The sequence below is a fragment of the Mirounga angustirostris genome, unplaced genomic scaffold (genome assembly GCF_029215605.1).
Source record: "Mirounga angustirostris isolate CCGP_5_RB_7025 unplaced genomic scaffold, mMirAng1.0.hap1 SCAF_14, whole genome shotgun sequence".
Taxonomy (NCBI): Eukaryota; Metazoa; Chordata; class Mammalia; order Carnivora; family Phocidae; genus Mirounga; species Mirounga angustirostris.
This window is the reverse complement of record NW_026991722.1, coordinates 25226503-25241188: the sequence shown is the minus strand read 5'-3', so window position 1 is coordinate 25241188 and position 14686 is coordinate 25226503. Positions and strand designations below refer to the sequence as shown.

Genomic DNA, 14686 nt, shown 5'->3' with positions numbered 1-14686 from the left:
CCTGGAAATATAAGATACTTCAATGAGTGTCACTGAACATGCCTCTGCCTGCACGTATAAAAGTGTTTATTTAGGTAGATGCTGAGAAATAGAATCATTTTTAATAGCTATTGTCAGATTGTTTTCTAAAATGTTCTGTTTTTCACACCACCACCGGTGTATTGGGACAAATCATCTCTTGGCATCTTAATTTGCATCTTCTTGATGTCTAGTGAGGTTGTGTCCCTTTTTAATCTGATTATCAGTCATTTTTTAATGAGTTAAAATTTTATTTTACTTTTAAAGCAACAATTGGAAAAACAGAGGCAATCAGGAAACAGAGGAAGAAACCCAGCATAATTTTGTGATAAAACTAATGTCATTTTTGGGTATTATTTTTTCTTTATATACCTTTTACAACATTGAACTTCTCGCATACATGCAATTTTTAGTTCACTCATTTATTTAGCATGATCTCCTAGACATCATTTGGTGGTTCTTGGCATAAAGTATAATTGTTTAAATCTGCCCCTTTTCTGGTAATCACTATTGGTTAAAGAGTGAAGTATAATTAAAGCTAACATTTTGTTCATTCAAGCCCTATTCTAAGCTCTGGGGATAAACTCAAGAACAGAATGAACCATAATCCCTGCCCCCCACCCCCCAGCCCTTCTTTTCAAATGGAGAAAGACAGATGACAGACCAAGAAGGAAATAGGATGGTAGAAGGTGTTATACACCCGAGTGGGCAGGACAGGGGTAGTGCTGGGCTGTCCCAGGGAGCTTACTTAGACTTTTGAGCAAAGATTTGAAGAAAGTGAGAGAATGAGGCCACATGGGAACCAGAGTTCCAGGCAAAGGGAATGTCAAGGGCCCAGCTCTGGTGTGGGAGTGCGTCCGGCTTCGAGGAACAGCTTGGGGGCCCAGTCTGGCTGGAGCAAAGTGAGCAAGGGGGAGTGTCATAGAAGAGCCAGCTCTGCAGGGCCTTTCCCTCCCTGGTGAAGACTCTGGCATTTTCTCTAGTGCAACGGGATGATGCCAGAGGGTTTTGAGTAGAGGATGGGTATGGTATGACTGGCTAAATTGGATCACTCAGGATGCTGTGTGGAGAAGAGGCTATGGCAAGGGGCTGGCAGTGGGGAGTGGTCAGGAAAGGAAGCAGGGAGACCAGGAAGCTGTTGGGCTGGTCCAGACAAGAGGTAATGATGGCTTGGAGCAGTGGGGTCACCGTGCAGGTGGTAAAAGGCAGTCAGATTCTTGCTATGCCTTAAAGGTACAGATAACATGATTTTCTGATGAATATCCCTGAGGATTTTAGCCTGAGTAAATGGAGGAATAGACTTTGCAGAAATGAGAGATATATAGGAGACCCCGAGAGTAGCTTTGGGGAGCAAAGATCAAGAGTTGAGTTTTGGAACGTGAAAGGTTTAAGATAGTATTAACGTCTTGGTGGAGATGCTGATCAAGCAGGTAGATGTGCAGAGGTGGCATTCAGAGGAGAGGAATGACCTGGAGACTTACGTCTGTCAATAGTAGCATATGGATGGCATTTTAAGCCCAGGAATGAGGGAGCTTAGAGAAGAGGGTCCAAGATTGAGCCCTACGAGACTGAGGAGATGAGCAGGAGCTAACAAAGAATACTGAAGTGTGTCCATATTAACTCATTTACTCTTCACAACAATTCTGTGAAGATACTATTATTGTTGCCAGCTTACAGGGGAGGAAGCTAAGGCACAGAGAGGTTGAATAAGTTGCCCAAGGTCACACAGCAAGTATGTGGCCAGTCTAAGGTCTGAACCAGGTGGTCTTACTCCGGTTGCCATACACTTAACCTCTCTACTGCTGGTAGTTTCTGTTAATTATTACAGTTGGGGGAAATTGAGTCTTTGGGATAAAGTGGCTCGTCGGAGGTCATAGGGTAAGTGATAGAGCAGGAATAGGAACTCAAGATTCACCGCTTCAAGAATTCGAGCTCCTAGTCACTACATTATGCTGCTTCTACAACAGGAAAGTTGGGGTTTTTTTCTTTTTAAGACAGGAGCAAAAAGCCTTTCTTCCTCTCTCAAATCTCAGTCCTTGGGCAGCACCTCCTCCCCCTTCTGCACAAGGCTTTTCTGGAGCATCACATGGATGGAGAGTGGGCTACCAACAAGTCTCTGCTCCCACCTTCCCTTCTTGTTTCTCCTCTCCATGGACAAGGAGCCCATGTACCCAGCATACAGGAACTCGTTCCAGACTTTGAGAAGCTCAGTCTGTAGGCTGGCAGGATTCTGCTCCTGGCTGGCCTATGTCTGAGCTCCGTGAGATGGTGAGGAAGCCACGTCCCCTTTCTGGGCATTGCGAGAAGACAGTGGCTCCCACTTGACCTTCAAACTGCTCCCTGGGCGGTCCTGCAGCCCCCTTGATTAAGAAGCCCTGGGTAAGATGACTTTTCAAATGATTTTTCACTTTGAAATAAATTCAGATGTAAATAAAAACGGCAATAGTAGTACAAAGAATCCCTGTCTATCCTTCACCCAGAGTATCCGATTATTCATATTTTACCACTTTGCTTTCTGCCTCTCTTCCCTCAGAAAGAGAGAGAGAGATTCTATAAAGAGATTTTTTTTAAAAAGATTTTATTTATTTATTTGACAGAGAGAGAGAAAGCGAGAGAGGGAACACAAGCAGGGGGGAGTGGGAAAGGGAGAAGCAGGCTTCCCGCCGAGCAGGGAACCCGATGCGGGGCTTGATCCCAGGACCCCGAGATCATGACCTGAGCCGAGGGCAGTCACTTAACCGACTAAGCCACCCAGGCGCCCTGAGATTTTATTTATTTATTTATTTGAGAGTAAGTTGCAGACTCACCTTTATTCCTAAACAGTTCAATGTGTGTTTTCTAAGAACAGAGACATTCTCTTACATAGTCATAGTATAGGAAATAAACATTGAAACAGTATTATTATTTAATCTATAGACCTTATATTTCACCAGTAATATCCTTTATAGCAAAGAAAGAAATTGTAGGTTCCTCAAAAATTAAACATAGAATTACCATGTGATGCAGCAGTTCTACTTCTGGATATATATCCCAAAGAATTCAAAGCAAGGATGTGAAGAGATATTTACACACCCATATTTATAGCAGCATTATTCACAATAACCAAAAGGTGGAAACAACCCAAGTGCCCATCAATAGATGACTGGATAAACCAAATGTGGTCTATCCATACAATGAAATAGTATTGAGGCTCAAGAAAAAAAAGGAAATTCTACGACATGCACAACATGGATGAATCTCGAGGACTTTATGCTCAGTGAAATAAACCAGACACGGAAGGACAGATACTGTATGATTCTACTTCCATGAGACACTTAGAATAGCAAAGTTCACAGAGAATGAAGGTGGAATAGTGAAATGGGTAACAGGAGCTAGGAGGCTGGGGGCTGGGAGTTAGTGTTTGATGGGGACAGAGTTTCAGTTTGGGATGATAAAGAAGTTCTGGAGATGGGCGCCTGGGTGGCTCAGTCGGTTAAGCGTCTGCCTTTGGCTCAGGTTATGATCCCAGGGTCCTGGGATCGAGTCCTGCATTGGGCTCCCTGCTCAGTGGGGAGTCTGCTTCTCCCTCTGCCCCTCCTTCCCCCACTCGTGCTCTCTCTCTCTCTCTCTCAAAAAATAAATAAATAAAATCTTTAAAAAAACAGAAAGAAAAGGTCCTGGAGATGAATGGTGGTGGCGGCTGCATGGTGATGTGAATGTACTTAATGCCACTGAAATATACTCTTAAAAAGGGTAAAATGGTACATTTTATGTTCTGTATATTTTACTATAATAAAAAAAACTTCTGGTTCAGGGTCTAATCCAAGATCACACATTACATTTAGTATCCAACACTTTTATTGGCTCTTTGAATGAAAAGCTATTTCTGCCTTTCCTCATTCTGCCACTTTTTGGCCGTGTAACCCTGGGTGAGTTAGCAGCCATGCTATACTTCAAATTCCGTATTTGCAAAGTGGGCATAATGAAGGTGCCTAGATCTCTGTGAAGCGTAAATGTTAATATATGTAACAGGCTAGATGTAAATGAAATCTTTATATGTTCTGACAAACTAGTTCTTGTTATACACCCCGCAAGTAGCCTCTCACTTGGCTTTAATATTGTTCGTGATTTCTTTTGTCACACAGAAGTTTTAGAATTCAGTGTAGTCTAAAACTCATAGCTTGGCATTTAATCGACTTGGAATGTGCTGTTGACAGATAGTATGAGGCAGACATTGAGAGTAATTTTTCCTCACTTTCCTCCAGTTGTCTCAATCCCAGTGTTTATTGATGATCTCTCCTTTCCCCTGTTTGGAAACACTGTCTTTATCATTATATAATCTATGATCTAAAATCCCATTTGTACATCTGTTTGTTTATGGATGCAGTTTTGTCAATTATCTCTTTGTCTCATCCTGGGTGAGACATACTGAGTCAACTTGCTGGTTTGGCTCAAGCCTTGTAATATACTGGGTATCAGGAAGTGCAATCCCTGGGGAGCTTCATACCATTGAAAAGTGGGGTGCACCCTCAGCCTCCCCCACTCCGTGCTCTTCCTACCCCAGGGTTCAAGGGGTTCCCCTGTCTTTAACCAAGTCTGCTCCTAAAATACTGTCCCTCCTGGGATGCAAATGACAGAGAGCAGATTATAATTTTTTTATTGTGAGATTATTTATTTGTTTATTGTTTAAGATTTTTATTTTAAGTGATCTCTACACCCAATGTGGGGCTTGAACTTACAACCCCGAGATCAAGAGTCACATGCTCCCCCCAGCTGAGCCAGCCAGGTGCCCCTACTGTGAAATAATTTAAATGTGCCAATAAGAGCGAAGAATACTAGAATAAGCATCTATTTTGGGTATAGAATAAGCATCTGTACTCCCATTTATGAAACCTTCACCCCATGCCATCTGTGTTTCAGGTTTTTAAAGTAAGAAATAAATTATAGCAGCAGGGTGGAGGCCCCACACTACTCATTCGATGTCCATCGTTCCCATATATAAAAACTGTCCCACTTTTCCTGCCTCCTTGTGTTCAATGACCTTTTCCGGAGGACACCACCTCTTCCCCCAGAGGACCTGCTCCTAGCAGCAAACCAGTTTCCCTTGAAGGAGAAACTCTCTAGTGTTGGAATCAGACATCGGGGTGGGAGAGCTGAGCCTGCTCTCCAGGCGGGGGCCCTTCTCTCTGTTCTGGAATCATCTCATACAGATAAGGACAGGTTCAGGGAAGGGCTGAGTCTGGAGATTTTTCTAGGCGATAGCTCAGAAAAGGCAAGGGGGAGGCAGGAGGTGGGGGCTACAGCCTAAGAGCAATCCCAGCAGAGGTGGGGAAGGGAGAGTTCCCAAGGGGCTTTAGGACCGGGGAAGGAGCCCTCATCCCTGCTGGAGGTGATCCCAGCACCAGGCAGCAGCAGGGAAGAGGCGGTCCCTGGGACAGCTGCTCCTGCAGGGGTTGGAGGTGGTGCCTCGCAAGCCCAGTGGGTACAGCTTTGTGGGGTAAGTGCAGTGATTCATGCTTAATTCCTTCCTGGGGCGCAGGAAAGCTGTGCACAGCTGGACCACACAGTCCCTTCTGCAACCACTTTGCCCAGGGACCTGCCTGTATGCAGCCCTGACTGGGTCTCTGGGGTGGGTTTCTGCAGACTTTATTGCCTTGCTTGCTCTCCTTCACACAGATCAGCCCCTCTGCTTGCTGCTTGTCTGTACCATGCTCTCAGATCCATTTCTTCACTTCCATCTCTGCCTCCACTGCCGGTGGAAAACCAGACGCTGGACTCAGAGCCTCCTGACCCACTCCCCGCCCCGCCCCCACCCGGGCTAGTTAGCCTTCCCTAATACGGCTCTGATGACGCCCTCCCCTAGCAGGGTCACCCCGTTCTTCTGACCGGAAAAGTCTCCAAGTGCCTTGATCAGAGAGAGTCTTGCTTGCTGCAATCGGCCTCTGAGCTGGAAACTGTCCCGCTGCCTGTGTCCACGCCCAGCCTCGCGCCCCTCTGGGAATCCCCACTTGCCCATTTTCCTTCCCCGCACCACCCCCCAGGTCCCCTGCCAAGGGCATAGCTCTTTCTTCTCTCAGCCTTGCCTTCCATCTGGCATCGCTGTATCAGACAGCTCGCCTCTCCCACGAAGGGAGGTGCTTATTGCAGGTCCTGCATGGAAAGCGCCCAGGAAATGGCTTCTGGTTGGAGGATACTAAGTTAGGGATGACTTTGACAAAGCAGAGCCATCTCTCGGGAGCTTGGAACTGCTCTCGGAAAGCCTAAGCAGGGGGTGAGGTTACCTCTGGCAGTGTGTGAAACCTCAGCCTTCTCTCTGCTTGCTTGGCAAGGGGGAGCCATCGAGCCTCCCCGCCCTGCTTGCTGACCCCAGGAGCGTGCCCAACCACGAGTCACTCCTCCAGGAGATGTCACACAGGGGCTGTGCAGCTGGGAGTGAAGGGTTTGGGACACCTGGGATGGGGGGAAGCCTTTCTCTGCAAGGCTGTCCTAGGATGGGATGGAGGGTGCGTGATCCCAGCCCGTACTCGCTGTGGGCCTTGGCCACCCCCTACCCTGTCAGCAGGAAAGGAGAAGCCACTGCAAGGGTATAAAACAGAAGAATTGTTTTTATGGTAGTTTAAACACTTTATGCACATATGTACATACATATGCTTATCTGTATATATCATTCAAAAAATACGTATGCATACATACATATACGTATTACTAATTATTTTGAAATTATTTTAATTAAACTTAAGGCAAAGGTGTAAACATAGTACAGCGTGTTCCCATGGACCTGTCCAGCTTCCCCTAATACGAACACCTTACCTCACCATAGTACAATAATGAGAACTAAGGATTTAACATCGGTATCATAAGACTTTATTCAGATTTCACCAGTTTTCCCACGAACATCCCTTTTTCTGTTCCAAGATCCAGATTTGCATCCAGTTGTCATGTCTCCTTATTCTCCTCCAGTCTGTGCATCCTTCCTGGGTCTGGTTTTCCATGACCTTGACTTGAGGAGTGCTGGTTACTTGTTTCATAGAAAATCTTCCTGATTAGATTGAGGTTGTACATTTTTGGCAAGAACACTTCAGAAGCACGTCATACTCGGGAGTCCACGATGTTGATAGGCTTGGTTATGGCCAGTGTTATCCCCCATCTCTCGGTTGAGGTGGTGTCTGGTGGATTTCTCACTTTCCTTCATATAACTAATTAATTAATATATTTATTATACTTAATAATTGATATAGTTAATAAATATATTGGGGGAGATGCTTTGAGACTGCAAATATCCAGACAGAGGGAATTTAATCCAGGCAATTGGTTACCCAGATGATAAAAGAGCTGAGAAGCGAAATAAGCCAGATACTAGCAATCCCAGGAAGCCAATCCCACCTCCAGGCCTGAGGCACAAAAGGAGGAGATGGTGTTGCCAGAGCCCAGGAGTCAGGGTCATGCACAGAAGGCTCATCTGGTGAGGTCTGGAGCCATGAAGGAGACCCAGTCCCTGCTGGCAGGGCCCTCCCTGAGGCACAGGGAGAGGGGAGAAACCAGCACCTTGGCTTCTTCCTTCTTTCTGCCTCCCAGTGGCCGAACCCAGCTGGAAGCCAGCTGACACAGGAGGCTGGGAATCCTAGTCTGCAGGGGTCAGCTCCTCGGCAGTGCCCAAGAGGGATGGGCCAGATGTGGCTGTTAGGACACATTTGCCCGGGACTGCTGCCCCACTGCTTCCCTCGAGCTGTGCCATCCAGTATCATAGCCACTAGTCACGTGTGTCTCAAACACTTGAAATGTGGCTGGTCTAATTGGACATGTACTCTAAGTAGATTTCAAAAACTTGGTATGGAAAGAAGAATATAAAAGATCTCATTAATACTGTTTTGGGGCGCCTGGGTGGCTCAGTCGGTTAAGAGTCCAACTCTTGATTTTGGCTCAGGTCATCATCTCAGGGTTATGAGATCGAGCCCTGCACAGGGCTCCGAGCTCAGTGAGGAATCTGCTTGAGATTCTCTCTCTCCCTCTCCCTCTGCCCCTCCCCTCCCACACATTCTCTCTCTCAAATAAATAAATTAAAAAAAAAATAATGTCATATGAATTACCTGTTGAAGTGATCATATTTTGGATATATTGAGATAAATAAAATATATTATTAAATTTAAGTTAGGCTTTTCCTTTTTAAAATCTGGCTGCTAGATCATTTTAAATTACTTCTGTGGCTCCTATTTGTGGTCCTCGTCTTATTTCATTTGGATAGCGCTGCTCTTATACCGGCCTGTGTCAGGGGCTCTGTGACAAAGGTCGTGCCCTTGACCCACAGTCAGGAGGGTGTGACCAGCTAAGGTTTTATAACACGGGGAACTGCACTGGCCTCGAGCCGTTCACACTCACTCTGTTTTGACCAAGTATGTCAAACAGAGATATTGGGCTCCTCCGCTCTTCGTGTGTTGGTGTGGGTCAAGGTCAGTGTTCAACATTAGCCTAAGGGGCTAGATAACATTTAACGAGAATTAAAAACACCACCGTATAGCTCGATGACACCTTACAGAGGAAAAGCTGTACTGTTACAACTACTTAATATCTCTACGGTGTTTTTATACGTTTACAGAGGTCCTTCATTTCAACCTTGCAGTCAGCCAGCCTGGCCGGCCCTGTTTTGTAGATGCCCAGACAAAGTCTGGGAAATCCATGGATTTCAGCGGCTCTCAGACTTCTGGTGCATCACTAGGGAGTTTGTCAAAATGCAGCAGCTCAGCCCCACCCTCACTGAGGGTGGAGGGTGGGGCCCAGGGACCCCCGTGCAGCAGGTTTGGGGGGAATCTCATGCAAATGGCCGTCAGACCACACTTTGGGGCACCGCAGGTCTCTGAGCTCTTGAGGAGTGAATGCTGGGACTGGGCTGGAGCCAGGCTTCTGATGGCCAGTCTGGGTCTCTTCCTGTCAGCCCACAGGTCCATTGTCTCCTGGAGCTGGGTACACGGGAAGATCCACACGTATATGCCTCCCCTCCGGGTCAGGCAGTCAGACGCTGTGCTGGTTGTTCAAAATACAACCACCCTGTGTCCTGTGTGGTTGACTCTGGAAGGTAGCCGGGCTCGATCATTTCTGGTGGGCTTAGGTGAAGGGAAGTAACTTTGCCTTCCCCAAGCATGCACCAGAGAGGTCACCTCAAGGTGGAATTTGGAGATGCCAAAGTGGACCCGCTGATAGGGAAGGATTTGTCTTTGAAAATGGCCAAGTAGGCTTTTTTCCTGGCTCTCCTGCAGAAGGGCAGGGCCGTCTCGGCAAGGCCCCGGCAGGGTGAGGACGAGCCTATGTGTCCAGCCATCACTGACCACTCCTTTCTCTCCTGCAGTGGGCAGCAGACCACGGTGAGCGGCTAGACAGCAGCTGTCCCTTCTCCCGAGGGCGAGCCCCCCCGCAGCAGGTAGGGAACCAGCTCTGTGCTCCTTTGGGGGTGCTCACGTGTCTTGTCTGTCTGGGTTCCTGGGCTGACTCGTGACCGCTCTCCTGAGCCGTGGTGATGAGGAGAGAGCAGGAAATAGGAGAGAGGAGGGTTGCAGTCTGCTCTCTGGAAAGTTCTCCCCGAACACGCAGCCCACAGTGAAACACCCCCTCCTCAAAACACATAGATTCCTGAGATTTTTTTCGTCATTTGATGATTTTTGCATCAACATCTGCAAACAACTGCATGGCCATTGAGAGGAGAGTGGATAAATGAGGTGTGGAATAGTAGACGGCAGTAGCCCGAATGACCTTGGAGGTTCGCACATCAGCGTTGGTGATGGATCCCACAAACAGTGGGCCTCCTAGGGTTTGGGTGCTGGAGGGGCACTTGAGATCACTTCTGCTCCAGGTTTGCAGAGGACCTGGAGGGGTAGAATGTGGGGGTGAGGTGTCAGTCCCCCCAGACCCGCCAGCCATCCAGCTTCCTGTTTCCGGCTGGAAAACGGCTGCTTCTGTCCCTCCTGCTTGCCTGTGAGATCCCCAGGGGGTACCCACACAGGTGTGGGGTGTGAGGCCAGGAGGAAAGAGGCAGCTGCTCTGGTGACCCTCAGGCCCCGTACACCCCCTCCTGGTCATCCATCTGTTTTTGCTGATACCTTCTTCCTGGAAGACCATGGGACTGGAGGCTGAAAAAACCCATCCATCCCCAACGGTCAGCCCAGCCTCATGCTGTACCTGTCCAGAGAGATAGGGGGAGCCTTTCTTGGCTCCTGCACTCACCTGCTCCCAGTTTCAGAGCAGCTCCGTTCACACATTGCCCTGAGCCCACTTGCTTGTGTCTGACTTCTGATTAAATCAACTCATCTCTCTTCTGTCCTAAGCGAAGATGGTCAGTGGCCTCAGTTCTAGATCTTTCTTAGGCTGCCGGCCTTTGTATGCCATGGTGTGGGGGGATAGCTGCCCTCTCACACTACAAGATGTGTGTGTGTGTTTCATTGTTTCTTGGGCAGGAGGCCATAACGAGAACCCTGGGTTGGGGTTGTGGGTCAGGGAGGAGGCAGGAGACCCAGGTTCTCCTGTTTGCTCTGCCACAAACTTGGTAGAAATTCTTTTCGTCCTCAGCTTTCTCCTATAAAAATCAGAGAACTCGATGGCCTCTGAGGGTTTGTCTAGCTTCTCTGTGCCACTTTGTAACTGAAGTCCATGGAGGTGTCATGACCTGACCCAGCTGGGACTTGAACCCAGGTCTCTCACCTGCCCCTCCCCCTATTTGGCCCTTTCCCTTGCTTTACTGTAGTAGGTGTCCTTCCGTGGAGGACTGTTGTCCCTGCCACTAGACTACCGGTGCTTGGTCAGGAACCCCGTGTTATCCTCCCTGAATCCCTCCAGCCATGGCCTGAGGCCCAGAACATCAGGAGCACTGTCTGCCAATTTCCTACATAAAGACTCCTTTAACTCTTCAGTGGCAAAGGCGGGCTTGGATCTGGGGACTCAAGAACCAGAAGGTTCCAGGAAGGGGTTAAAATTCTTGGATAGGGGACATAAGTGGCTGATAAATGAGAGACCAAAAAAGTAGCTCTCTGTTATTTGGTCAGTAGGTATCTGGTGCTGGAATCTTCCCAGAATCTTCCTTTTTTTTTTTTTCTCTCCCCTTTATCACCTTTTCTGGGCCCCCTCTTCCATTCCCTCTGGTCTCATTCTCCTGTCACTCCCAACAGGATTCCAGGGGGCTGCGAATGACTTGTGCTCCCACTTGCCCCTCATCTGCCTCCCTCACCCCACGCTGTCCTTTCATGGCCAGGTTCACGCCCCTGGAGAACAGTGGGTGGGGAGTCGGCCAGACCGTAGGCTGATGGAGCAGGGCTGGGGGCCAGTGGGATGGGGCACCTTGGCACCACGAGCACGAGCTGACCCCCAATCCCACCTTCAGGAAGCAGTTGAACAGTTGGCTTGGGTAAGCGGGGTTAGACAAAATGAATGCAACTGAATTTAAAGAAGAAATCATAAAAGGCTCATATTTGATCATTTCTTGGCAGGTGGAACTGAGACATAGGTTCATTATGGGGGAAGAGCCCCAGGAAGGTGGAGATGGGGTCTGGTTAAAATAAACCTGCCTCAGGGTGCCTGGGTGGCTCAGTTGGTTGAGCGTCCGACTCTTGATTTTGGTTCAGGTCATAATCTCAGGTCATGAAATCGAGCCCCGCATCGGGCTGCACACTAAGCATGGAGCCTGCTTGGGATTCTTTCTTTCCCTCTCCCTCTGCCCCTTCCTCCCCACTTGCTCTCGCTCCCTCCCTCTCTCTCTAAAAAAAAAAAAAAAAAAAAAATTGAAATTAAAATTAAAATTTTAAATACACATATAAACCTGACTCTCTTCCCTGATGTGCCCAGAGGACGAGGCCTTTTTGAGAGGGGTCTCCTGGGTCACAAATTCATGTCGAATCAAACTGTTCCACATACATTTGGCTATCCCCTCAGCCAGCTGGTCAACCTTGAGATGAGTGCTAGGGCTGCCTCTATATCTCTGACCACCCCTGCCTAGGGCTTTGCACACAGTAGTCACTCAGTTAAGACTCCTGAGACTGCACTGAGTTGGCCCAGGCCCAGTCCATGCAGTCAGTCCCTGGTGGGCTCTATTCCTCTCACCACCAATTTTGCTGAGCTTTCTGAGGTCGTTGGGATGGTGGAACAGCTCTGCTACCCCACATTCACCCATGGGGGAGAATTTCAGAGGGAACTAAAGGTAGATTGAAACGGGTGGCTGGCTGAGTTGGCATTCCCCCTTAGCCACATGGGCCCAGGAAAGTGGGGGCCAGCAGGAGGATGCTGAGGTTCTGCATTCTGCCCAGGGAGCTCTGTGTGGCAGGTCACAAACCGTGCCCTGAATGAGTAGCCCAGGTGCAGGCACCATTTGGGGGTTAGCCATGCACTGGCATTATATATTTTGTTATTTCAACTAATGTAAGGAGAAGGGGAAGGGAAAAACCCTTGCCCTCTCTGAGCCCTTTCAGAGATACAAAGTGGGGATAACCTAGGGCAGGCTGAGTCCCATGAGATAAGAGGAAGGGGCTCAGAGGAAATTGGGCTATCTACCTGCCCACAATTGGGATTCAGCCGTATTGGGGAGTATTTGGTGTCCTGGCAGCCTCTTTCCAAGAGAGCTCATCCATCACCTAGTCACTTAGGAAGTTGTAGTCGTTTCCAGCTTTTCACTGTAGTAGGGGAATCATTGTGGAGATGATTTACAGGAAAGTAGCTGATAGGAAAGAGTGTAACCTGGTGCATTTAGAAAATGTCTCAAGGTGCCAGCATGGGATTTAGCATTCAGGGAAGAAAGCCAAAGGCATATGGAAGGTTGTATGAGGTCAGGAGCTAGCAGCTCTTCTCTGTCTGCACAGAAGTGCCACGGGAAGAAAATTAATGTGCACAACAACAGCAGAGCGTCTGATTAGTCCTGATTAGTCCTCCCTGACTGAAGAACTTGTTGGCCTGCAGCGTTGGCTGTTGAGCAAGGCGATGAAATCTTCGCTGGGAGCCTGATGGGCACACTTCCTTATCGGGCAGTTTCATGCAGAGCCCTAGGAAAGTTGGGGGTGTGTTAGAAGTGATGTCTTTGAGTCCTGGCCAATGGCCTGGGATCCCACATTACCTGAAATGATGAGAGAAGGGCACTCCCCTGTGCCATCATGATATCCACTAACAAATGAAGCCTCAGGAAGGAGTGAAAAGAGTCTTGTGCCAAGGGTCCAGAGAACCAGATGTTGGTCCAGGTGTGGCACACATTCCAGTGCCTCTTCTGCAAAATGATAGATTTCTCTGAACCTCTTTGGAAATCTCTTTCATTGTTTCTGGGTCTCCAGAAATGACCAGTTGGATCCAGATAACTGCTAAAAGTAGCAGCAAGTCTGGATTTGTCTGATTTCTCCACTGTTCCCTTACCCTCCCTAATACCTGTGTTGACCTGCAGCTGGGTTCATTCTAGACGCCAACATTGACTTAGACCCAAGAGATGGCAGGTGGTAGGCAGAGGTGAGCCTCAAGTATATGGCTTACCTCTGACCCATAGGAAAGGGTAAAAGGAGTTTTCTGCCAGTCATCTTCTTGCCCTCCAGTAATTATAGTATTTGGTTCAGTGCCAGTTAAACTCATTAATACAAATGATATCTTAGTAGAAATACCATGGCACTTCTATTTAGTCAGTATTTATTGAGTATCTGCTGTGAGCTTGGCAGACACAGATGAGCTGGAGCCTTTGGGCTCATTACCTGTTTGTGGAGTAGAGGCCACTTAACATGGAAGATATACAAGGCACCCAGTTAAGTCCCCCAAAGATATCTCCTGACCACAGATACTGTGGTCATTCCAAAGAGTGGTCCTTTTCGTCTCTGTGGGTAGAGAGATGCCTTGTAGAATATGAGACCTGATCTGTGCTCTCAGGAATGGTTAGGACGCTTGACCAGACAGAAGGGAAGAGAGAAGAGGGTGAAGAGAGAAGAAATGGTGTTCACAAGGCTTGAAGTTGGGTGCAATATTGGGATGTTAGGGCAGCAGGGAGCGTACACCTGGAGTGGGTGGTTTGTGTTGGGGTGACAGGAGTGGTGGGAATGAGGGTGGTAGATGCGGCGCTGTCTGTGCACTCAGCTGAGATGCTGGAACTGCTGTCCAACCCCACCCCTGCTTATGTACCTTGTATATCTTCTGTTGTCTCCGGTGTTCCATCCAGGTAAAGTCTGTCCCCTTGTATCAGTCAGGATAGCCTAGGTCATGCTGCAGCAACAAACAGCCTTGAATCTCGGTAACCGTTAACAACCCATCCAGGACCTAGCTTGATGGAGTAATTGCCATTCTCAGCAGTCACCAGGATAGAGGGAGAAGGACCACTGGAGGGTCTTGCATTGGCAAGTTAACACTCCAACCCAGATATAATACACATTACTTCCCCTCTTAGCTTGTTGCCTAGAACCGGTCACATGGCTCCACCCAATCATAAGCACCCTACAAAGTATAATCCTACTATGTGCCTGGAATTCAGGAAGCTAGAACTATTTGGTGACTGGCTAGAATAACTCTCACATGCGCCACCTCTAGTAGAAGCTCCCCAGGAGCTGGGGCTGACCTCTTCCTCCCACATCAGATCCAGAGCCCCTAAAACATCATGGGCTCTCAGGATGACCAGGAGCTCAGAGGTCACCTGATCCAACCCCCCATCCGGCAGTGCAGGAGCCCCCTCATATGGCTGTTGAGATGCTGGACATTT

At 48.2% G+C, this 14686-nt stretch overlaps 1 protein-coding gene across 8 annotated transcripts in view; it reads left to right on the top strand.

Moving 5' to 3' along the window:
• CTIF (cap binding complex dependent translation initiation factor) overlaps nucleotides 1-14686 on the top strand; it is a 290202-nt gene that overhangs the window by 79885 nt on the left and 195631 nt on the right. For 7 of the 8 annotated variants that reach the window (XR_010407187.1, XM_045886749.3, XM_045886754.3 and 4 more), the window contains exon 3: nucleotides 9338-9409. The exons of the other annotated variant lie outside the window; for it this stretch is intronic. Coding sequence is in view for 6 of the 7 variants with exons in the window: in XM_045886749.3 (XP_045742705.1) it covers nucleotides 9338-9409 (72 nt within the window). In the remaining variant the exon portion in view is untranslated. The remainder of the gene's footprint in view (nucleotides 1-9337; nucleotides 9410-14686) is intronic. 8 annotated transcript variants of the gene reach the window in all.